This window comes from Silurus meridionalis, chromosome 4, assembly GCF_014805685.1.
Source record: "Silurus meridionalis isolate SWU-2019-XX chromosome 4, ASM1480568v1, whole genome shotgun sequence".
Classification (NCBI taxonomy): domain Eukaryota; kingdom Metazoa; phylum Chordata; class Actinopteri; order Siluriformes; family Siluridae; genus Silurus; species Silurus meridionalis.
Genome location: NC_060887.1, coordinates 12,772,639 through 12,798,425, shown reverse-complemented (window position 1 = coordinate 12,798,425; position 25,787 = coordinate 12,772,639). Strand labels below are relative to the sequence as shown.

The window sequence follows — 25,787 nt, the reverse complement described above, 5'->3', positions numbered from 1 at the left end:
AAAATTCCTCCACAGTGCTGTAACAGACTCATTGCAGGTTATCGCAAACGCTTGATTACAGTTGTTGCTGATAAGGGCGGCCCAACCAGTTATTAGGTTTAGTGGCAAACACTTTTTCACACAGGGCCATGTAGTTTTTGGATTTTGTTTAAATAAAAATCTTTATTTAAAAAACTGCATGTTGTGTTCAATTGTGTTATCTTTTACTAATATTGAAATTATTATGATCATCTGAATCATTAAAGTGTGACAAACATGCAAAAGAATAAGAAATCAGGAAGGAGGCAAACACTTTTTTACACCGCACCACTAATATATATATATATATATATATATATATATATATATATATATATATATATATATATATATATATATATATCTTCTTCTTTGGCTGCTTCTATTAGGGGTCACCACAGTGGATCATCTGTCTACATACTACTCTGTCCTCTACATCTGCCTTTTTTACACCAACTACCTGCATGTCTTTTTGCACCACATCCATAAACCTCCTCCTTGGTGTTCCTCTGTCCTTATTCCTGGTAGCTCCATCCTCAGCATTCTCCTACCAATATACCCCATGTCCAAATCATTTTAATCTCGCCTCTCTCACTTTGTCCCCAAAACGTCCTACATGTGCTGTTCCTCTAATAAACTCATTTCTAATCCTGTCCATCGTCGTCACTCCCAACGAAAACCTCAACATCTTCAGCTCTGCTACCTCCAGCTCCACCTCCTGTCTTTTGGTCTTTTGCTCTTTCCCTTTCACTCTTACAGATACTCTTCTATAAAAAAAAATCACTCCTGTCACTCTTCCCCACCCACTCCACTCTGCCTGCACCCTTTTCTTCACTTCCCTAACACACTCTCCATTACTTTGCACTGTTGACCCCAGGTACCTGAACTCCTCCACCTTCTCCACCTCTTCTCTCTGCAACCGCACCACTCCACTGCCCTCCCTCTTATTCACACACATGTACTCTGTCTTACTCCTACTGACTTTCATTCTCCTTCTCTCCAGCGTGTACCTCCACCTCTCCAGGCTCTTCTCAACCTGCTCCCTACTCTCACCACAAATCACAATATCATCTTCAAAACATCATAGTCCAATAATAATAATAATAATAATAATAATAATAATAATAATAATAGATGTCATTTATTTTATAAAGATACATTTTAAATAGATTTCAAATAGACTATTGGTTTGTTTCCTGTATTTGTTTATTTGTAATTATATTTCTCCACTACTGTAACACTGCAATTTCCTTTGTGTTTTATCCTTATGTGTGATGTATGATAATAAAAAGTATACCATCAAGTGTGAGGTATAGTATAGTATAAAAGTTGTAGTATAAGGTGACAGGAAAGAGCTTGTCCGGTATCCGGTTTAGCTCTGGAACCTGCATAGTGATCTTTCTACTATGCTTATATTAGAATTAAAATCCATATTTAATTTCTTGTCTAATTATACAGTTTGTGTTAGTAACAAACATCGTATTGTCTGTCTGAGTCGAGACGCACTCAGGGATCTGCTGCCTGGGTCTTGATAAAACTTGGTGCCTACGTCACTTCCTGCATTTGGCGCGTCGAGAGTTTGCGGAAGCCGGAGATAGGTAAGGACAATCGCTTGTTTGTTTATTTGTTTACTTGCGGTATTCCCTCGTGCTAAATACGAACTAAACGCGTTACAGTCGTGGCATTGCTCAAACCGCTCGTGCCGGAGTAAGTGTGTGCACTGGGAGGGATAACAGTTCGTGAATGAAAGGCCTGCATCTGTCCACAAACATCTGGAAATCTCCAGACGTCTGTCTTACTTGCATTACCGCCCATATTGCAGGCTTTCTTTAATCACAGTGTATCTTACAAATGTTACTCAAACCTGATCATTTTCATTTTAACTACAATTAGCAGGCGATTACATGCAGGCTGCATGACTGGCAACATGTCCCTGCAAAAAAAAAAAAAAAAAAAAAAGCACAACACGTTTAGCTTTACGCCCAGGATGGTACAGACAAGAGCTATTGATATGCCCACAATAGTTCTTTAAAACAGTACTGGATCAGAGACTGGACGCTTAATGTCGTCTTTTATATGTCAGCATGATGATCTAATAAAATAATGGAGAAAAAATAGGTTGCTCTATTGTAAACATACTACAAAGGTATTAAGATAACAGATTCTGCATTATACAGGAAAGCCTCTTATATAGATAATATCTGGAAATAATACACATCTGAATGCCATGTCAGTTTTAATCATCAAGCATTTGCCCACCATCTCTCAGGGTTCAAGGAAGACATGCCTCCAGACTTTTCTCTGTTCTGGCACAGAGGTGTCTTTTGCAGGCTTGAAACAATGCCTCAAGACAAACCTCTGCAAGAGATCCTTATATTAGCTTTATAACCATCTTCTCTCCCAACAGTTTTAAACTGATGGAATTTGTAGTCTGTGTACCAACAAACCAACAACAGAATATATTTATTAATAGAGACTTCAATGCACTTTGTAAGTTGCTCTGGATAAGCCTGTGAGCATTTTCCCCAAACCATTTATTGTTATGCATTATAAAGGGAAAGATTTTTCAGCATTAGATTTTGAATTCCATGCCAAAATTTGAACAAATGTTCTTAAGGAGAAAACGTGTTGTGCAGCTACATATGATGAATAACATCACTGAAGTGCATGCCTTCAACGTTTTGTATATGTGTGTATGTGTGTGTGTGTGTGTATATATATATATATATATATATATATATATATGGCTTTTAGACAAACAGTAATGAGCAGCACGGACAGCAACCCTGCAGCCATCCCCACCCCCTGTGATGACATACACGGTGATAAACGATGGATATCGCTGGTGAGTTTGCTCAAAATACATTCCACTTATAAGCATAAAACTCCTGGGCAAAAAAAAGAGCCAAGCCCTCTTTTTCTTCGTCGTCTTCTTCTTTCGGCTCCTCTGATTAGGTGTCGCCACAGCGGATCATCCGTCTCCATACCCCCCTGTCCTCTACATCTGCCTTTTTCACACCAACTACCTACATGTCTTCCTTCACCATATCTATAAACCTCCTCCTTGGCCTTCCTCTTTTTCTCCTTGCTGGTGGCTCCATCCTCAGCATTCTCCTACCAATACCCCATGTCCCTCCTCTGCACATGTCCAAACCATCTTAATCTCGCCTCCCTCACCGTGTCTCCAAAACGTCCATCATGCGCTGTATTTCTGATGAAGTAATTTCTAATCCTGTCCATCCTCGTCACTCCCAATGAAAACCTCAACATCTTCAGCTCTGCTACCTCCAGCTCCACCTCCTGTCTTTTAGTTAATGCCACTGTCTCTAAACCATACAACATCGCAGGTCTCTCCACAGTCCTATAAACTTTCCCTTTCACTCTTGCAGATACCCTTCTATCACAAATCACTCCTGCTATCACTCTTCTCCACCCACTCCACCCTGCCTGCACTCTTTTTCTTCACCTTTCTAACACACTCTCCATTACTTTGGAATGTTGACCCCAGGTACCTGAACTCCTCCACCTTCTTCACCTCTTCGCCCTCCAACCGCACCCCTCTTCTCAACCTGCTCCCTACTCTCACCCCAAATTACAATATCATCTTCAAAACATCATAGTCCACGGAGACTCCTGTCTGACCTTGTCCGTCAACCTGTCTATCACCGCTGCAAACAGGAAAGGGCTCAGAGCCGATCCTTGATGCAATCCAACCTTCACCTTAAACCAGTCTGTCGTTCCTACTGCACACTTCACTGCTGTCACACTGTCCTCATGTCCTGCACCACCCTCACATACTTCTCTGACACACCTGAATTCCTCATACAGTACCACAACTCCTCTCTCTGCACCCTGTTGTACGCTTTCTCTAAATCCACAAACACACAATGCACCTCCTTCTGATCTTCTCTATACTTCTCCATCAACATTCTCAAAGCAAATAATGCGTCTGTTGTGCTCTTCCACGGCATGAAACCATACTGTTGCTCACAGATGGTCACGTCTTCTGTCAGCCTGGCTTCCGCTACTCTTTCCCATAACTTCATGGTGTGTCTGATCAACTTTATTCCCCTGTTGTTACTTCAGGTCTTCCTTATTCTTAAAGATCAATACCATCACCCACCTTCTCCATGCCTTAGGCATCCGCTCAACTTCCAAAATCTTGTTGAACAATCTGGTTGAAAACTCCACTGCCATCTCTCCTAAACATCTCCATGCTTCTAACTGGTATGTCATCTGGTCCAACCGACTTTCCACTCTTTATCCTCTCACATCCTCCTTACTAATCCTATCCACTTCCTGCTTCACTATTTCCACATCATCAAACCCTCTCTCACTCATTTTTCTCATTCATCAGCTGCTCAAAGTAGCACATCCTTCCCAGCTCGGTCCCTCTGCCTGGCCAATCGGTACAAATCCTTTTCTCCTTCCTTAGTGTCCAGCTTCTCATACAGCTCCTCATATGCCTTTTCCATGGCGTTTGCCACATCCCTCTTTACCTGCTGCCGCATCTCCTTGTATTCTTGTCTACTTTTCTCATCACTCTGTCAATCCCAGTTCGGTTTTACCAACCTCTTTTCCCTTGTGCTCTCCTGCACTTCCTTATTCCACCACCACATCTCTTTGTCTTCCTTTCTATTTCCAGATGTCACACCAAGTACTTTTCTAGCCGCCTCCCTCATCACTCCTGCAGTAGTTGCCCAATCATCCAGCACCTCTTCACCACCACTGAGCCCCTGTCTGACCTCTTCCTTGAATCTCATACTACAGTCTTCCTCCTTTTAGTTTCCACCATCTTATTCTTCTTTCAGTCCTCACTCTCCTTCTCTTCTTCTTCACCTCCAAAACCATCCTACAGACCACCATCAGATGCTGTCTAGCTACACTGTCCCCCGCCAACACCTTACAGTCTCCAATCTCCTTCGGGTTGCATCTCCTGCATAGCACATAGTCCACCTGTGTGCACCTTCCTCCACTCTTATACGTCACCCTATGATCCTCCTTCTTCTTCTTGAAATTGTTCACCACTGCCATTTCCATCCTTTTTAGCAAAATCTCCCACCATCTGCCCTTCCACATTCCTCTCCTTAAAACCATACCTACCATCACCTCCTCATCACCTCTGTTCCCTTCACCTATGCATATTAAACTTTGCCCCAATCACCAATCATTCAGGTACACCTCCTACCACTTCATCTAACTCACTCTTGAATTTTTCCTTCTACTCCATTCTCACAACCCACTTGTGGAGCATAAGCACTGATGACATTTATCATCATCCCTTCAACATCCAGCTTCACGATCATCACTCTATCAGAAACTCTCTTCACCTCCACTACACTCTTACTGTACTCTTCCTTCAGAATCACCCCTACACAATTTCTCTTTCCATCCACACCATGAAAGAACAGTTTAAATCCACCTCCAATGTTCCTGGCCTTACTACCTTTCCACTTGGTCTCCTAAACACACAACATATCTACCTTTCTGCTCTCCATCATATCAGCTACCTCTTTCCCTTAACCAGTCATAGTACCAACATTTAAAGTGCCCACCGGAACCTCCACTCTTCTATAGTCCTTTCCCTGCCGTCTCTGTAGACGTCTTCCTCCTCTCCTTCTCCTCCTTCGGCCAACAGAAGCCCAATTGGCTGTTGGCTAACGATACTTGTAAGGGTCGTTAGTAACCTGGGCCTCGACCGATCCGGTATAAATTTCTAATTCGTGATCCGCATATTTGATTTGGCACATGTTTTACGCTGGATACCCTTTTTAACGCAACCCTCCCCATTTATCTGGGCTTGTGACTGGCACTAAGAGTGCACTGTCTTGTGCAACCCTAATGACTGGGTAAAAAAAAAAAAAAAAAAAAGACAAAATCTGAAGCGTTCGGTGAGAAGGAGTGTACATTCTAAATATTTTCTATTCTGTAGCAGTATTTGAGTTATTGATTTAACTCATGTTTATTATTATTTATTTATTTATGGACTTCTATTTTTCTGTACAGCACAACCGTTTTGTGTCAGACAGTAAAGGGAAGGAACCGGATGTGCTCTTTGTTGGAGATTCTCTTATCCAACTAATGCATGAATTTGAGGTATGATTCATCACTTCAATTCAGTTACACAGACTGCTTGATTAGATTTTTCATCAAGGTTGGTACATACTGGGGTGACGCTGATATAACGATGATGATGATGATGATGATGTTTGCCATATTAACTATAGTAGTTTTTTAAATAATGTGTAAGTTAAAATATATAGTATTGGGTTGGTTGATTATCTTGCCATGTCCTTGTGGCAGGTTTTACCAGAATTGACTGAGTTCTTTTAGTGTATGTTAAGTAGACACATACTGTATCTGTATCTGTATCTATTTTAAAGAATGCATAATGTGTTTTTCACAAAAATGCCAGAGTTCCTGGTTTTTGGGAGCTGTAGGGCACGATTGGGACGTCTGTGTAGAGATAATGGGAAATCATGCTGCGCTCTTCATTTTATAAGATGGTGTTTGTTGAAGTGTGTGTGTAAGTGCACTCACAGAGGGATTATTCTGATAGCTCTGATGACTTATCTACAATCATGCCAAAGAAAAGAGAATTGCATTCATCGAAGTATGAGGTTATGAAAGGTGAATCAGGATGTCTATGCTTCTAATCGTTTCAAACCAAGGGTTGAAGTCAGGTGGTGTTGTGGAGTTCCAACAAAGCATCATTGTAGTAAGCGATCCAAATATGGTGCTTAATCCAGAGAGTGAAATCAAAAGGATTAGCTAAAGAAAGATGGAAAGTTTGGACATTGATTACAGTGTTGGAAGAGCAAGCATAAACTTGTAAGAAAAAATTCTCTAATGAAAACCAACAGTTCAGTGCATTCATGCAAAAACATTAACTGACAAACAAAAATGACAAATATCGAACTGGTTTATAAAAACAGAAGCAATTATTTGATTTGATGTTTAATATTAAATATATTCCACTAGTATGAACCATAATGTCCTACCAGTTTATGACTTGATTCAGTCTAAAATGGGGGACTGGCACATGGAAAAAAAATGTCCTGAGACACTGGTCAGGAAAAAGGATTGAAATTTGAATGAGAATTTGAATGACTTTTTGCCATGCAAGTTACTTTTAGGGATTGTAGAAAATAATTAGTAGGACCTAATATTCAGATAACCGACACATACAATTAGACTAATTAGTGTCTGAGTTCTTCTAATTCCTTACATTTCAAAATAATTGAGTAATGACTTTTGCATCAATCGTTCATTATTTATTAATATTTATTAAAGGAGTCATTATTACTTATTTATTTGTGGATGCTGCTCAAAGGTATGGAGAAAGCTGTTCTCTCCACTCCATTCTTTGAATTTTGGGATTGGTGGCGATGCAACACAGCATGTCCTGTGGAGACTCACTAATGGAGAACTGGACCACATCTGCCCCAAGGTACAATCTTCCAGCTGCTACATTATTAAGGCTGCTTAATGGAGCCAGACATTTTAAATGAGTGGTAGTAAACATCTGCAGAATGTTCAGTATGCAGCTTCTGCTATAAAATGTGGTGTGTGATGTACAGATTATTCTGTCTAAAGTATTATAACTGTTTAGATTTTTATGGACATTTTTAATTTTCTAGCATATTTATTATGTAAAGCCCAAAAATAGTGAGCAAATGCAACAAAACCAAAACGGCATGCAAATATTTTCACAGATTGAAAAACACATCTTTTTTTTTTTTTTTCCCTCCCTCTACATCTAGGTGGTAGTGTTGTGGGTGGGCACTAATAATCATGGTCACACCCCAGAACAGATCTGCGGCGGCATCTTGGAAATTGTTGACGTGATCCACAAACACCTTCCTCAAACTCACGTACTTGTACTGGTCAGTTCTTTTATCATCCAGCTACACCTGAAGTTTCATTGTAATATATAACAAGGTCATCTATAGGTTTCTGTTTCTGAAGAACTAAATACCTGCTTATTTTTAATGATAAAACATTTCATATTTTTTTTCCCCGATTTACCTAATTATATGCCATACGTTTCTTATATACATAAACAGTGGTCCCCAACTCCCAGGTCTGTGAGTCAATTGGTACCGGGCTGCACAGAAAGAATACACAACTTGCATTACATTATTTCTGTTTTATTTATTATCTGATTCTTAACGATGTTTTAATTTGGAAAATGATCGGATTCTCTCCGCCACATCTGTCTATGACTCACTCTTGATGCATGTTAAGATGCTTCCCTCAGTCACACATCTTACCTCCATCCGCTACCTTCTTTAAGGGGCTGCACCGGCCTCTAACACATAATACATTACCGCTAAATTGAAACCCCCAAGCGAGTAAAATGAACAAAAAACAACAAAGTGGATTCACGTTTATTTTTATATTTAGAAAATATCAGTTTTTATGCCGGTCGTGTCGTTGTATTTATCCACCACACCTTAAAGGCAATATTGTCTGACATTAAACCTTTCCTTCGTGCAAAAAAGGTTGGGGACCACTGTACATAAATATAATTAGGGCTGTCACTTGATTATAATATTTAATCGCATGATTGTCATCAGTTAACTTGTGATTAATCGCAAATTAACTACACATTTTTATTGGTTTTAAATATACCTTAAATGAATACTTTGCAAGTTTTTAATATTTTTTTAGATGCTTTTAATAAGACTGGGGCTGTCAAAATTAACGAGTTAATAACGCTTGCTTTAAAGTTTATTAGCTGCAGTTTATTAGGGAAAACATGGATTCTAACCTGTACTGTGACGTTCTGAAGCCGAACATGATGCCCTTCCTTTAGAAACTGTGCTGAACCGCAGATTTCCAACATAATAACGACCCCAAACACACCACCAAGTTACAAATGCCTTGCTAAAGGGTGAAGGGGTGACCAAGTACCTCTCTAGACATGAACCCTATTGAGAACCTGTGGTGCATCCTCAAGTGGAGGGTGGAGAAGCATCATGTGTTTAACATTCAGCAGCTTCATGATGCCAACATGGAGGAGTGAAAGAGGATCCCAACAACAACCTGTGCAGCTCTGGTGATTTCCATATCGAGGAGGATTAAAGCAGTGCTAGTTGACAGTGGTGCTTACACAAAATAACACTTTTGACACAGTTTTGACATGTTCCCATCTGTTTTGACATTAATGTCTGTATGTTGAGTTATTTTCAGAGGACAGTAAATCTATACTGCAATACAAACTTCACATTGAATACTCTAAAATATATCCAAGTTTCATTTCTATAGTACTGTATAGTACCCTTCAGAAAATATACTAAATTTGTTGCTAATGTGAGGGGTGTACTCACTTTTGTGTGACATTGTATGTGTGTGTGTGTGTGTGTGTGTGTGTGTGTGTGTGTGTGTGTGTGTGTGTGTGTGTGTGTGTGTGTGTGTGTGTGTGTGTGTGTGTGTGTGTGTGTGTGTGTGTGTGTGTGTGTGTCACAAAAGCTTTCAGTAAATACAACTTCTTTGATTCATATTATGCACACGCATGCATTTATATTCTCATACACATTCACACCTGGGGCAATCAAATTTCCCTGTTTTTGAGAACTGGAATGAAACACATACACGGTAACCTGAGCTCAGGATAGAACCAAGGGCTTTGCCAACAATAACCACTGTAGCACAATGGCACCCTTCAGGACATGAAATTATCATAGTTAATGGGGTACAAAAAGGTCATTACTAAGTTGGTATTTTGTTATTTCTTAAATCAAAGGATATATTTTTCTTTCCATTAGGGCATTTTGCCGAGAGGGAAGAGTCCGAACCCACTGCGGAAGCGTAACGGGCAAGTGAACACCCTGGTGCAGGCTGAGTTGGCATCTCTCTCCTATGCCTCTTTTCTGGATGTAGATCCTGGATTTGTCCAATCAGATGGCTCCATTTCCCACCAGGACCTATACGACTATCTCCACCTCACAGCACAGGCCTATCAGAAAGTGTGCCAGCCGATATACACGCACATTAAATCTCTGTTAGAAATGCATGCTCCCTGAGTGCAGGAAAGCAAATAAGTCCTTATACACTATTGTAGACATGTATCTTACATGCAGAAATGATCAACAGCTACAATAAAAAGAAAAAAAAAGAAGAAAAAAAAAAGCACTTACATACTTAATACTGTTACGAAGCAACTGTCACAATTTACACTAGATATAGAACATATATATAGATATAGTACTGTTGTAAACGGAGCAACTAATGCTATTCCATTTATTGTCATTTAATACGTAACACAACTGACCTAATCGGATCATTGTATTCACTATAGTCATGCTTAAACTATTATGACATAAAAACTGCCACTTTGTTTTTGTTGACCTGGCACTGAAATTGTTTTTTTCAGGAAACAAATATTAGCTCAAGTACATGCAAAGTTCTTGGATACTGCACAGTTAACAAGAAGCAGTGGGTTGTGGTTCAGCATTGTAAGACTTAAGTCAGTCAAAACTCAGTGAGCGTAAACAACCTTTCCGTTTAGGAGCCCTGAATGAGCGTCCACTCATATAGCAGTTGCATAATACAAAACCATGGTAATGTGTTGGCAAGGCAGAGGTTTTAATTACTCATCAATTGACCTTTTTTCCCCTTAAGGCACTTATGAGTTTTTTTTTTTTTTTTTGTTTGTTTTTGTTTTGTACAATGTTTATGTCGCTATGTCTTTAATACATAGATAGTCTTAGTATCTGGCTGTATGTCTACATTGGAACCTGTAAATATTACAAAGTATACAACCAAGTATACCATAGTAAAATATAAAATTGGCATGCATGCTTACCCCCTTGGCACCTGACTACAGTTCTTTAACTCTTGTCAATAAGAATAGCTGCCTCTATTTTGTGTTTTTCTTGCTCCAATAGACTTACAACTAAAGAAAGGCCACATTTATGCTGAGAAACTAAATCAAATGTATAAGAGCAATGGAAATCTTAAACACTATGCTGTGACCTGTAAATAACTCATGAGTGATTCCACTTGATGAGAATGTAGTGTGATCTTGCTTTTTTTTTTTTTGCTTTATCCTGTCTTGTGTTAATTCGGAGGCCTTTGGTTGCTTTGCAGGCCTGTTGGCTGGTGGACAAAAAGTTCTCAAATGCTTCCATCAATACTTTTGAAGGCCAAATCTGTGACTTAACATTTGCAATATGTCTTTCTTTTAAAAATGCTGGATTAAAACCATGGACTCAACCAACTGGGTGTCTGTCTTAATTTATATACACAGTATATAGAAAGAATAGATTGTCCCTTTCCTGTTAAAATAAGTTGGAATAATGTCTGTTTTCTGCTTGGATTTTCACAGATACACTCAGTTACAAAGCAGAGTTTAATTAACTTTGATGCATTACAAGGACAACACTGACAAGGAGTTTTTCCAAGATTTACAGTAAAATCTTATTTTATAGGCAGAATCTTATTTTCTCATTTGTTAAAAACGATTCCATTAGATTTTTTTTTTTACCCAAGAATGCATTATTCAAAAACATTTTAGCTGAGAAATCCATGTGTGAAATTAAAATATATGATAACTGAACACTTTAGTATTATACCCTTAATATTAATGCAGGACTGCAGTGCATTAAATCATGCAGATACAAGACAGATTCTTCAGTAAACGTTCACATGAGCCAATAGAATAGAGGATATGATATGATTTTTTTTCCATTACCACTGATCTGGAATTTTCGCACAGAACAGTCTAGAGTTTACTCAGAATGGTGCAATAAAAAAAATCCAGTGAGTGACAAATCGGTGAGTAAAAATGCCTTGTTCATGAGAGAGGTCAATAGAGAATGGATAGAATGGTTTAAGCTGACAGAAAGACTGCACTAACTGAAAAAATGGTGAGCAGAAAAACACCTCAGCATGCACATGTCGAACATTGAGGCGGATGGGATGCAAGAGCAGAAGACCACGGCAGGTTCTACATCTGTGAGCCAATAACAGAAAGCTGACAAAAACACTGGACAGGATAAAAAAAAAAAAAAACAGAGCCTGGAGTCTCATGAAATTGAAGCCTAATTTATATATGATTGTACAGATGATGTCCGTAAAAAATGAGAACCAGAACCAATGAGTAAACAGAACATGTGCAAACAGTTACGATTCAATTTTCAGGAAAACAGTAACTGAAACTTTATTGAGACACACTGAGACCTACACCTACACATCCCTGTTTCTACTATTCCCAAAGCCCAAAAGCATGAGAGGACACACATTCTTATAGTAAGAGCATCTGCAGGAAAGTGAAGTAAAGACTGATGTGCCCAAACAACTTTATATTCTAGAATACTTCTACATCTCAATATGTCAAAACAACCAGTACATGATTTTAATGTGTAGGCAGTTGCTCAGTTCTCAGTAGTTTCAACTAAATAAAGGAAAATGCACTTTGAATAAGCATTTAGATCTGCACAGAGGTGGTCTTATTTTCCTTTGTACATAATTGAACTTTTAAAGAATGTTCATGGGCAGTGATGTTCAATACTTTGTTTTGTCTTTTGGTGAGGTGATTTAAGATAATGCAGTCATATCATGTTCTGTTTAGTGAACCGCTGAAAAAAAAAACAAAAGACATGAAGGAAAGTCCTTTCCAGAGTATGGAAGAGTGAACTACATCTGGGAAGGTGTTGTGTTTCTCATCCTTGCCATGATTGCAGTGTTTTGAAATAATAAAGGATAAGACACAAACATGGACACTTTTATGTCTAGCCAGCATAAAATTTAAAGGAAAAAAAAACCAACAAAAAGGAGTAGGAGGGAAAAGAATTTGGCATTTTGGTGTGAATTTAATATGGACCTTTTGTACACATGTCAGCTTTGATTCGACTTTTCTTACAACAAGCTCAGGCATGGTTTATGAAAGCAGACACCAAAAGCTTTTACTTATAAATGGTGAACTTTTTCACTTCAACACACAATTTGCAGTCTTTAGACAAAGGTGCACATCAAGTCAGAAGTAGAAAGTGAACTATATTTTGAGAGAAAATGAAATTTGTGGTTTGCCTGTTGGTTGTCACTGCCATGGTGGGCTTCAATGCTCTTTGCCAAGGTATTGTACTTGTTTCTTTTACACTTGTATATCCTTTGCTGAGATAAAATAATGTACATTTGAACTGATAGTGAATTTTTTTAATGAGCATATAAGAGAATGCATGCATGTCATACCAATAAGATAATGTGTTCGCTCATCTGCTCACATTTGCTTGTTTTTCACTCGCAGAAGTCACCAACTCCAAAGAATCGAACAAAAAATGTAAGTTAGGTGTATTCCATTATTTTATTAATGGTCTGGTTGTGTTTAAATTTAATTTCTGACAACAGCTAAAAGGTGGATAAATAACATTTTTAAAAGATATCTCTTATATGTACTAGATATAACATTATTGAGTTGTAGTCTTTTTGCTTGTTTTCTGTCCAAATAGAATACTATTTCCAAAGGAATACTTTAATAACATTAATTTGAGTTATTAAATTATATATATATATATATATATATATATATATATATATATATATATATTTACAATTAGCATATATTTACAATTAGCATATTCAATATTCACAGCAGTAAATAAAGGGTTTAATTGAGTCTTTAGTTTTTTATTCTCTACACAGTGGTGGCCAGGTCAGGAGAGGCATTTAAACCTGCTCACAATAGCAGAACCATCAAGCAGCGAGGTGCAAACTGTGCCTGTCCAGGTGAGCAGTGTTTTTCAAAGCAAAACAAAAAAAGGTGGAACCAGGAGTGTGGGATATAATATAATAATATATAAAAAGGCCTCTAAGAAAAAAATAGTCTTTTATGTATAACAATGTTTTCTTCATTAAACTAAATCCATGTGTTCAATTCTTATTTATTTTAGTTTTCAAGCCTTGTTTAGTCCGTCAAACATTTTAAAACAGATAATTAATCATTCAATGAACATTGCCAGAATTAAATGATATTGATGAACTTCCATGAATTACTTAAATTAAAAAATACTTGCCACATGTTTTATTACAGCAGCAACAGCAGAATGTTTAGCTTTCCAGACATATAAAGAAAATTAGGAAGGAACTGTGATAAATTGTTGTATACTTTATCTTTGATAATTTGACTAGACACTTTTCTCTTGTGTACTTAGGAAAAAATAGAGCACTGAAAGGATGTCAATGCAAAATGCAAAGTAAGTCTCAAGGACTTCTGCATTTCCATCTTTTAAAATTTCCCTCTTGGTTACCATTACTGATTTTGTTAATTTGTTTTCTCAGATGCACTCAGTCTGGAGGAGAAGAACCTCTGCATGAAGAAAGGCATTTTGAAATCCAAACAATGCAAGGCAGCCATTCAAGACATGAATATGAAAGACAAGGGGCAGACTAAAGTCATTATAACACCATTTTAGTCTCTTTTTTTCTTCTTCAATACATCTTGTAGATTCATCGCAAGGCTGGCATCAATACTCAGCATTTCCAGCATCCTTTTACCTTTTCCAAAAAATAGCATTTAGAAAAGTAATGCTGCATATGCAATACCATATATCATTTATTTCATGTACTATTTTATTACAGAATTAAAAGTATACAGATTGTATGTATGAACAATTTTCACCAAGTGGCTTCTGATGATATTTTTAATAGAAAAATATATATTAACTGTACTTTTATACAATTAAAACCAATCTCTTAAAAAAAAGTATAAATCAGTATCATTCAGCTCTGTGTATTGTCTGTTATACACTCAATAAACAAATAATACAAATGTAATTTGCATAAAGGTGTGCATAATGTATGTTTATTAAAAAGTAGTAGCAAAAGGAGATGATCATGAGGATTTTTTTTAAACATGGCAACAATGTAATTATTTGTTTTACAGATTTACTAATTATTATTTGTTTAAGGAAAGGAGGACAATAAATGAAAATAAGAATTTGTGTGAAAGCATTGATCATTCTGGCAAACATGCCCCTCCAACCAACCCCCTGTCCTGACAAAATAAATGTGATCAATGAAGCAGGACATTTTGATGGTTGAATGGGTTTTCAAGAACAGACACATGGATATGCCAAGACTTGTTGTGTTGTCACAGAATGTGGAGCCAATGAGAGCTTTAGGGAAAACAGCTCTAAATCATTCTGTCCCCTGCCATTTATGCCTCCTAAAAAACAAGCCCCCCACCCCAGATATCACTGTATATCCATAGAGAAGGTGGGAAATTAAAGTTAAATATTCTCCATAATAATATGATGCTTCAGGAAAACAGAATTAATTGAAATATCTGGCTTCAGTCGGATTCTTTGAAAAAGTATGCATGGAAAGGATAGAAATGCACAGTAATGTTGATTACTTAAAAAGCAGCTTAGAAGGGCTTCATAAACATTAATACAAGATGAACAAGAGCACACATGACAGTCAACAACATGCTCATTTGAACAGAGGCCACTGCATCACGTTCTGTGAAGGAAAAACATAAAGTAATAACCACTATGCAATTTTTGAATAAGGAAAATTATTTTATAATAATACAAAAATAAATAATCCCCCATTTTCATTTAGACTTTCTCTAAACTCTAAAGACCAGATGCACAATTTTGGGATATGCTCTGCTTACCTGAAATAACATATGAAGAAAATGATGTGTCATTGGTCAGAGGATTTCTGGCCACACAGGTATAGTTGTTACCCAAAGGAGACATCAGATTTAAAACTAACATAGCATCCTCTTTAATCACAGTGTTGTTAAAGAGCCAGTGGTAAACACTTGGTGGCTGAGACTTTGCACTGCACTTTAAGACAATGGTGGCCTTAACGTCGACTGCTATAGTCAGATCTATTGGCCCATCTGTTTAAAAAAAAACATGCAGTCAGGCATAAATAAATGTTCAACAGTGTGCTATAACTTCATTTGATTGAACAACCTTGCTTAAAATATACAGATCTGAGAAATATAGAAGTTATATTAAACCAGTTGGTTTAAAGCTTTTGGTTTAACTGAACTAGCATGCCTACCTCTACAATTGTGATTTAGCAACATTATTGGTGAATTCAAGAATGAATTAATTATATACAATACAAAAGAACTTTGATGATTATCTACAGTAATTACTTGCATTGGCAGCATTATCCACATCAGACTGAAAAAAAACTGAAATTGTCGTTTGCAGCATTTAAACCAGAGTCTCCTGTATCTTTTTATAATCCCGTTCAATTAGGATTATATACATTTTTTACTAAGATCTAATTTTTTAAAGGAAATCCTAAGAAAATGAAGAAGACTCTTAGAATATTGAACCCAATATTTGGTCAAAAGTATATTTTCTTCCCATTTACAGCATATTCATTATCAGTGTTAATATGGATGAACTCTTGTAAGTGTCCAGAACTGACTTTCTTTCATACTACAACATAATGATGATAACTCATGGTTTACCATGATGAAGGACAAAATCACTTACAATTCACCAATAAACGGTATGGTTGGCTAGAGTGAGACCGAAAAGTGTTTGTGGCAACACACTGATAAAATCCATCATCAGCAATCTGCAGAGGGTGAAAATCTACAGAAGTGTCATTCATATAAATAGATCTTGTCACTGTTGTATTTAATGGCTGGTTGTCTTTTAGCCACTGGATGCTTGTAAAAAAGCCAGTCACATTACAGAAGAGTTGCATGTTCCTAGAGGCCAGAGGAATGAGAGTACTGGGAGTCACCACCACTGAGGAAATACCCACTGAAAAAACCCAATATAGTACAGTTAAAAAAAGTCCATAGAAATAAAGAAAAATATATTACTCGTAGAGTAAGAATAAAAGAAATGTAGTTTCAGGACTTACCAATGACAGTTAAGTTCCATGTAGCACTACTATTTCTTTTTGTGATGTTATTGTAGGCTAGGCATGTGTATTCTCCACTGCTGTTTAGTGAAGAAATGTCAGGCTGGTACACAGAGCCCTGCCCTGCTTTAGAACCTTGGAAGAACCAGCTGTATTGACTGGAAGGTTGAGAGGAAGCAGAGCAATTGAGTGTCACATTAGAACCTACTTCCGCTATGATTGGGCCAGAAATCTTAGTGGACCATGGACCATCTGAATAAAAAAAAAAAAAAAAAAAAAAAACAGTCACATTTAAGCATAATATATTATATAGCTCAAATCATAGTACCTGCAAATCTGTTCTTACATTTATAGACTGGTCACAAGGCAAGATAAATAAATTCAGATTATCCAATCCAGTACTACATTAATGCAGTATTTCCAATTGCATTTAGCTCTTTTGAGCTTTCTAAGCTAATGTCATTACAACAAGCCATCAGGTCCATACACTCACTATACATAATATACACTTGTTTATATTATCTAAAGACTGTGGCAGGATAAATACGGAACAGTTTAAATCTTTGAAAACATCAGCATGATTTTAAAAAATATATATCTTTAACTGTCCAATCTGGGTGAGCTGTCCAAAGTGGTTTCAGAATTCCTGTTCTTTGAGGACCAGAGTGAAATTCGCATGCTTTTTGCTATACCTCACCAACCTCAACTTGTTTTGCATTCTGATACACTTTCCTTAGACACAGTTGAGTGGATATTTCAGTTATAATAGCTTTATCATCTCTAACCCATCTGTCAACTCTGATCTCTCTCTTCAACAAAGTGTGACTGATTTTTCTTTTAGACCCTCTGGCACCAACAAAGCTACTGTCAAAACCAAAGCCAAATTTTCTCTTTATTCTGTAGTCTAATGTTAAAAAACATATGTACAGATGTTCCTAATAAAGTGGCAAGTGAGTATATGTCAAGTAGCTAAATGCTACTATGTCAAGTAATAACTGCTACTGTAATATATTTCAGAGGGTGTTTTTCCAAAAACCCAAATAAACTGTGAAATATGCTACTTACAATTAACTAGTAGAGAGTAGGCCATGCTGGTCATATTGCTCACAGCATTGCTTGCTAAACATTGGTATTTCCCATTATCAGACAGGGAGAGCTGATTGAATGTCAACGTATTGTTTTGGTTGGAGAGAGAATGAATGCTGTCTGAAAACAGGTGTATGCCGTCTTTTATCCAATAAACAGAGTCCACTAGTCCCTTGATGTCACAGGACAAGGCAAATGAATTGTTAAATATTGGTGGCTCGCCAACCGGCACCACTGAAGCAGAGAATATTGGGTCTAAATAAGAAAGAAAGAGAAATGGTAATATAAATGATATCCTGCCTGCAAGGCTAATGATAGTGTTAGCTGTACTTGCTGAATTGTGTATAATCAACTAGAAAACAAAGAGAAATAATTGAATAAAAAAAAAATCTCACCAATGATGTTGATTAATTTCGTGACTATGGCATATTGAAAAGTCACTGTGTTTTGGGCACTGCAGGCATAAGCGCCTGTATGGTTCTTAGTGGCTTTGGAAAGCTGAAAGGTTGGACTAGTTATATTGAGAGAAACGCCATTGTAGGACCATTGAAATAATGCTGCTGGTTTGGATTCACAAGAACATGACAGAGTGATGTTTGATCCTGAAATGTATTTCATTGTATTTGGATTAATTGCCATTGCCAGGTTGCTGGGACCATCTAAAAGGAATACAATATTAGTTATATCTATTCAGCAATCCACTGAAAGCTTGCAATGTTAAGTCCATGTGAACTATTAAATAATGATTCATCATAGACATGAGTTGCACATTTTAAAACAATGCTACTGTATACTTACAGCTGACATCAAGGGAAATGATCTTGCTAGTACCATTACTAATTCCATTTACCACATAGCAGCTGAAAGGACCACTGTCATATCTTGATACATTGCTAATAATCAAACCACTTCCATTACTGATGAGTTGAGCATTGGCTGCTGTGACCTGGGAGCTGCCATTAAACCAAGAGAATGCTAACGCTGTGCCTCGGGCAGAGCAGGTGAAAGTGACACTGTCATTAAACTCCACCAGATTTGTCTTACTTACTGTTAGAGAGACATTTGTGATTGGCTCTAAAGGCAAAAAATGCAAAGAAAAAAAACATTTTTAATGTCAAACTACCATTCTTTAGACTGACATTTATAACATTTGGCATCCTTATTCACTTACAAAAGTGTTTTTAAAGTTCTATCACTAATGACATTTTATATAGTGATATATTACACTGCATAGTAAAAGATGAATAATATACAAATAGAGAACATTTGAATATGGACAATCTATTCTTTCTATGCTTTTAGATTTGTTTATCAACTGCCCCTAAAAAACCTTGGATTTTAAAATTTGGAATATTTCTGTAACTTTCAGTAAATTTTTTTGAATGCTTTTTTATGTTTAGTCCTCTGATAGGTTACTTAGTAATAATTAATACAGAAATCCAAAAACAGAGCTCACACAAGAAGTGACTATGGGTAATGTTTGATTTCCTATATATAAGCCAATAAATATTTATAAGCCAATAAAAAAGTGCTATGAAAATAAAACCCTGCCCTTAACCTTTCACGTATTTGACAGGCTTATTCCTTTAATTCAAATACAATTAAAATGATGATTCATCAACAAGAGCAATCTGATCTATTACACCAAGAGAAAAATTCAACTCCTGCCTGAGTAGGTAGCGAAGTTTTTATTTTGTCAGATTAACTTCAGAAAGAAGTATAAGGTATGTCATTATTTATTTACAAATTATTGCTAATGAATTCAAAAACTCAATTTCTACATATTTATTTTGTGGCAGAAGACACAGATTTCCCATGTCATTAAAAAATAATAATTTTTTTTCCCATAATCTATTTGGTAACTTGGCCCTGTATTTTAATACTGTTTTCAGTATCAGTTGTTCTATAATCTTGTAAAATTGTTAAGTATTTTTTTTCAGTTTTTTGTCAATTAACGTAACGCATTTCTTTCTTTTTACCTTTTTTATTCCAAATTTTCCATGTATAAATTAGAGAAATCATTTGGAAAATTGTGTGTTTGTATACTCACCCTGAACAGACAGTCTAAGTTCTGCATTTACTGTTGGACTCATGCCTTGCAGTGCATAGACACCAGAATCAGTCACTTGTACTGAGTACAGCGAGAACTGACTTGTGGATGTGTTGAAAGCAACTCGTCCTTTGTAACTATCACTCACTATAAACATTCCCGGGTACCAGAACACAAGGATGTTTCCATCTAACAACCAACCACCGGCACTGATGTTTATGTGAGGATTTAGAGTAAGAGTGACATTTCCTCCAACAGCAAGAGGATTTGCAGATGGAATCACCGTCAGAGAGGAGACACCTGAAAAAATATGGTTTTAGGTGTATTCTGTGGCATGAAACAGTAGCAATGTTTCTGTCCCCATTTTAGTCCTGGTGTACTGTTATAATAACCTCCACTCTTCTGGAAAGATGTTCCACTACATTTTGGAGTATGCGCTTGGAAATGTTAAATTTTTTGGATTATCTAACAGTTAATTTTGATTTGGGATCAAACTGATTTTTTAAAATATGTAAAAACAAATGACTCGTAATGACACATTTTAAAGTAAGCATCCATCCATTATACAGAACAGTGATTATAGTTATTATTTTTATAACTATTATTATAGTTACTGTTATATATGTTTATATCTAGAGATATTGTACTACTGTGCTCATTTACATCATGAAGTGTTCTTTACAAATATTAAAAGATTTGCTATTTCCTAATACCTCATTAGTTGATTTAAGTCTTTGGGCATTTGGTCTGAATCAATGTTTGGGAAAAGGGTTTTATTTTTCCGGCCAGGTTTTCTATAGGGTTGTAGATCCACCTCTTTACTTACAAAATATAGCAAAGAAGGGCGAGTAATGGTCATCATAAACTTTATGGAAGCCATTGGAATAAAGGGTGAAGTTTTTGTCATAACAAAGAAAAAAGAATTAGAGGCAAATAAAGTGCTGATTATTCACAAAAGAGGAAAAATGATTTAAAAAAATCCTTTACATTTTTTAATTCGGTTTTTTGTAGTTCTCTGAAGGGTTTTGAGTGAGAAAATATGAGGTTATTATTTTATAGTGCCTAGAAAAAATTTGGGTTTAATAAAATATATAAGCAACAAACATTTTTAAATAATAATAAATGTCTATAATACAACTAAGACATGTAAGAATATTAATGGCAGAACCTGTACCTGTTATGTAGATTGTGAAGATAACAGCAAAGAAACAGGAACATTTAGACTCCATTTAGGAACTTGATTGTAGAAAAGGTTCCTTAGTGGCTTCCTCTGTGTTTATACGAAGTGTGTGTGACAGGGTTTTTGTGGTGTTAAAATGACTGCTTCTGGGCATATGCAAAAATTAGATCAGCAAATATTGACATTTGTTTTGACACACACGCACACGCACATGCGCACATGCACACACACACGCACACACACACAGGTTTGGACATCAATGTATGATGGTTTTATTGTAAATTGCTACCTGATCACAATTGCTACAATCACAATGTAGGCATACGAATGACAAATTTAATGCAAAGACTGACAATCCTAGAGAAAAAACAAAACTGTCATAATATGAAAACTTAGTGTTTTTCTTCGGGGCAGATGTTGTTCTAACGATGTAATATCTAACCATGAAAGCCACATAGTCTAGGTTTAAGTAGGGGCTTTTGATGACAACAAGGCAGAATTCCACTTAGGCACAACACACAGACACATACACACACACACACACACACACACACACACACACACACACACACACACACACACACACACACACACACACACACACCAATATAGCTTTTCAGGATCAGACTTCAATCTCAACTTTTTTCTATTAAAATTTTTTTATTTCACATTTTTTTCTTTCTTTTTAATTTTACATAATAATGTATTAAATGTGTTAGTCTTTTTTATATTGCAATGCTGTTTTTTGTCTTTTGTAAATGTTGCCAGAATCTTAAATACATAAATTATATGCTGTAAATCTACAGACAATGACAAGGTGACAAAATATCATGGAGCACTTTGAACAAAAAAACTTGTGGCAAAGCAGCTTTACAGAAATATATAAATTTTGAATCTAAATAAAAAATTTATACCTATAAATATATCCCTACGAAGTAGTGAGGAAAAAGACAAAGAAGAAACGCTGAGAGTGCCAATAAAATCATTTTTCTTCTGAAACTGAACAGGATATATTCATAAACATGAACTTTGTTTAAACAGGAACTTAGGAGTCATTTCTAAATTCAATACAGCTTTAACTTAAAGTCAGTTGTACCAAATGGACGATATCATTGTTTATTGATTAAACATGAAGTGCAAATTATTCTAAGCAATTGTCATTTTGAGGTTATCTGAGGAAGAACATCCACCTTTACGTTTATGGTTTCTATGTGGTGAAATCTGCAGTAATTTCATGTTGATCTGTAGGCTGGGCCAATATTATCAGCAGCGACTGGTTTTCAGGTGACGAACACATCTCCAAACAGCAGTTACACAGATTGGTTTTTCTAAAGTCTATATTGTTGTGCTATACTATCTAATCTTTTGTAAATTTGAAGAGTGCTTTATGTGCCAGGTTTTACAACAGTTGGGAAAGATTTGTCCCACTAAAAGCTATAACTCAGTAAGTTTTAATATTAGTGTAGGTGTTTCTTGGAATGTGAAAGAAGGCTGGCCGGTTTCTATATTACTAATATTTGCTTCAGATAAGCCAACGTCACTGACAGCTTTGATGCTGGAGCTCTGTAAAAAAAAAAAAAAAAAAAAAAAAAAAAAGGAATTTTATATATATATATATATATATATATTTATTTCAATTTTTACTTCTGGGTAAACTGTAAATTGTCATGTGACAATTCTAAATGTTCTGTTGCTGGGAGGCACAGGCACCACTTTCGTCTTGGTGTCTAGGTCTTCCTACCCTATCAATAGCAGTGCTGCTCACCAATTGTGGGTGTTTGTTAGCTCATGCATGTGGAAGAAGGCAAAGAGAGGTTTCGTCTGAGTGCGTTACAGTGTTCTGTATGAGCATTATTTGAAAATGTGTAGTTGTCTGGTGTTTCAACTGAAGCACACCGATTGTTTTTATCCTGCCTGTTTGGTTGCTGTCACATGGTATAGGAGAGCTGACTGATTGGGATGTTTACAGCAACACTACATTATAAAAGTCATTGTGTGAATGCAGTCAAAATAAAAAAAAGTAAACACACATTAAATGACATCCGATGTCTTCTTTTAGGGAAATAGTAACGTCAAGTATCTGCATAATCGCCCTAATAGTCCAGTTTCAGCTATGGGCATATATATTTATATAGTTGCCATGCTGACTTGGTATTTACAGTTTCTCTATGATGCCTTGGAAAATGTTACAAGATAGTTTAGAGCACATTTTAAACACCCATACACACAGTGAGTTCATTGTGTAAACACTAGCATTCACTTTATCTTGGTAATTGTCACCTTACATCTCATTCATGGATACACCCTGAATATAACCGTGTTCAGATAGTAACCTGAGTTCAGAAGAAACTCTTGGAGCTGTGATGCAGCATCACTATCCCCTTCGCCTCCATGCCACTCTTTTACAAAAAAGTGTAGCATTTACTTTGACCAAGACTATATCTTTAAAATATAAAGTTTGTAGTCGCAAAAAAACTATATAAAATCAGTTTCAAATATCTAAATGGGCTTTACAGCCAATATGATGCTTGCATGCTTTATATTGAATGCAGTGTGTATCTTAAAAAATAAAAACATATTTACACTTATTTAAGAGCTGAAACGCTTAATGAAATAACAACTTGTGTGGTGTGTATACCCACTCTAAAAATGCTTATTAAATGTATATGTATTTTATTACAATTAAATAAAGGGCTATTCATAAAGAATGAACCGATTTCATTACTCAATATTTTATTAAGAAAAAAAGTAATACAAAACTCCAGCCATGCCACAAGTATTATACTCACAATCAACTTAACTCTTTATGATAAGTCCTCTTTTAAAAAGTCACTGACTCATTCCATGACGATGCTTGAGAACTGAAGCAATTCATTCTTTTTGAATAACCCTGTATTCCACATATTACACAACATATGAGCTATATAAATCTTTTTACTCATTAATCACTAATGTGCAATGAATTTCTTACCATTGTTGTATAGAACCTGGTTTTAATATTTAGCATTCTGTTGTTTTTTTATGCTTTTTTAAATCATTTGATGGTTATATATTGATTTTTAGTATGTTTGTATATACATATATAGTACTGTACTAAACTATCTTGGAGGCAGAATGAGTCATTCTATTGGGAAGTTTCACGTTTCAAATCTTTAAATCTTACCACCAACAATAATGGCTATTCCACAAATCTTTCTAAATGTAAGTAATATGCAAACATTATCAAGCTTATTGGAAGCCACTCAAACCAAAATGTGTTTAATGACAGATGTAAAGGGGTAGAGTTGAAATTGGGCTGGAAATTCAAGCATCTCTGAAGTATCAATTTTCATCCCAAATTTGGGTAAAAATAAATGTGAGAAACAAGCAATTGTATAAGTCATGGTTAAATTCTCAGGAAAAATTGTGATTCCTGATATCATTCATAAACGAGCCAGTATTGTTATTTTAATTAATAAAAAAAGTTAAACAGGACAACTATTTTAAAGCACTTCTGTAAGTGCTGGGTCCAGTCAGTGTTCCAATTCATTATATATATGCACATATACGTATAATATATTGTTTAATATTATAATTAGAATATAATATATGTTTGATACATTCACAGAAAAAATAGAAGATACCTTTTCGTTGACAGTTAAATATCATGTAGACAGCAGTGTTTTTCAACTTTTTATTGGTCTGTTCCACAAGGTGTTTTTGAGCTTTGGTTTGATTTATGTGTTTGAACAAAAGACAAGAACAAACATTTTAGCAATTAGTGTCAGACAGCAGACAATATTACAGGTACTTGCCAAATGTCACTCAACTAGTGCTAGTTTATCCTAAATATTAATGTTTTCCTCCTGCTTTTACATAACAAATGCTGTATAATGTGTGAAAAGATCAATGCTTTTTTCCTGATGCTATAAATAGTACAGTATATGGACAACAATTTGTGAACACCTTACCATAAGACATGTATGTGCTTTTTAAACATCCCATTCCACATCTAGTCCCCATTTGCTGATATAATAACCTCCACTATTCTGGGAAGTTGCTCATTGTTCACTGATGTAGGGTGAGGAGGTCTGGGGAGCAGTCAGGGTTCCAATTCATTTAAAATGTGTTTAGTAATATTCTACTCCAGCCCATGTAAACCATATGTTCATGGAAATGTGCACAGTGAAATTGTTATGCTGGAACAGGATTTGGTCTTTTATTTCAAGTGAAGGAACAATGCAATGCAACCACATCAAAATCAATCCTATACAATTCTGTACAGTAACAGTTTGATGAGGAAATACATATGGCTGGAAAAGACAGGTGTATATATTTTTTGTCCATATACTTTATATAGTGCTCTCTCTCTCTCTCTTTTTTTTTTTTTTTTTTTTGCAAAAAAAATATTATTAGGGAATTGGTATTCAGAGGTTAAGATGATCTAATTGAAAAGTTCAAAGTGATTTCAAAGCTATGCCTAGCTGATACTGTTGGGCCCTTAAGGCCCTCAACTGCTCATGTTTAAAATGCTTTAAAAGAAATGCTTTATATATAATTAGAGCACTTTGTTAGAGTTGAACTGACGGCAAAGAAATATTAAAATGATAACTGAAATCGAGGCCATAG

At 36.0% G+C, this 25,787-nt stretch overlaps 2 protein-coding genes across 2 annotated transcripts; one reads left to right on the top strand and one right to left on the bottom strand.

Annotated features, from left to right (window-relative positions):
• Positions 1 to 1,484: 1,484 nt before the first annotated feature.
• Positions 1,485 to 11,238, top strand: pafah1b3. Its single transcript, XM_046848203.1, has 6 exons — positions 1,485 to 1,616; positions 2,773 to 2,863; positions 6,025 to 6,114; positions 7,352 to 7,468; positions 7,782 to 7,904; positions 9,789 to 11,238. Exons 2-6 carry the CDS (start codon positions 2,783 to 2,785, stop codon positions 10,044 to 10,046), a joined length of 669 nt encoding a protein of 222 aa, XP_046704159.1. The 5' UTR covers positions 1,485 to 1,616; positions 2,773 to 2,782; the 3' UTR covers positions 10,047 to 11,238.
• A 3,623-nt stretch (positions 11,239 to 14,861) lies between these two features.
• On the bottom strand, positions 14,862 to 21,285 carry LOC124384115 (carcinoembryonic antigen-related cell adhesion molecule 5-like). Its single transcript, XM_046846672.1, has 9 exons — positions 21,174 to 21,285; positions 20,000 to 20,299; positions 18,748 to 19,023; positions 18,345 to 18,608; positions 17,929 to 18,204; positions 16,864 to 17,115; positions 16,485 to 16,760; positions 15,641 to 15,871; positions 14,862 to 15,483 (listed from the first exon to the last, which is right to left on the bottom strand). The coding sequence occupies exons 1-9, from the start codon at positions 21,226 to 21,228 to the stop codon at positions 15,389 to 15,391; spliced, it is 2,025 nt and encodes a 674-aa protein (XP_046702628.1). The 5' UTR covers positions 21,229 to 21,285; the 3' UTR covers positions 14,862 to 15,388.
• Positions 21,286 to 25,787: the final 4,502 nt, after the last annotated feature.

Excerpts from the sequence above, each read along its gene's own strand:
- LOC124384115 (XM_046846672.1), bottom strand. The coding sequence starts at position 21,228 with ATGGAGTCTAAATGTTCCTGTTTCTTTGCTGTTATCTTCACAATCTAC. Across the intron at positions 20,300-21,173 it reads CTTCACAATCTACATAACAG|GTGTCTCCTCTCTGACGGTG; the intron begins GTACAGGTTCTG and ends ATATTTTTTCAG. Across the intron at positions 16,761-16,863 it reads ATGGAACTTAACTGTCATTG|TGGGTATTTCCTCAGTGGTG; the intron begins GTAAGTCCTGAA and ends GGGTTTTTTCAG.
- pafah1b3 (XM_046848203.1), top strand. The coding sequence starts at position 2,783 with ATGAGCAGCACGGACAGCAACCCTGCAGCCATCCCCACCCCCTGTGAT. Across the intron at positions 6,115-7,351 it reads AACTAATGCATGAATTTGAG|GTATGGAGAAAGCTGTTCTC; the intron begins GTATGATTCATC and ends TGCTGCTCAAAG. Across the intron at positions 7,905-9,788 it reads AAACTCACGTACTTGTACTG|GGCATTTTGCCGAGAGGGAA; the intron begins GTCAGTTCTTTT and ends TCTTTCCATTAG.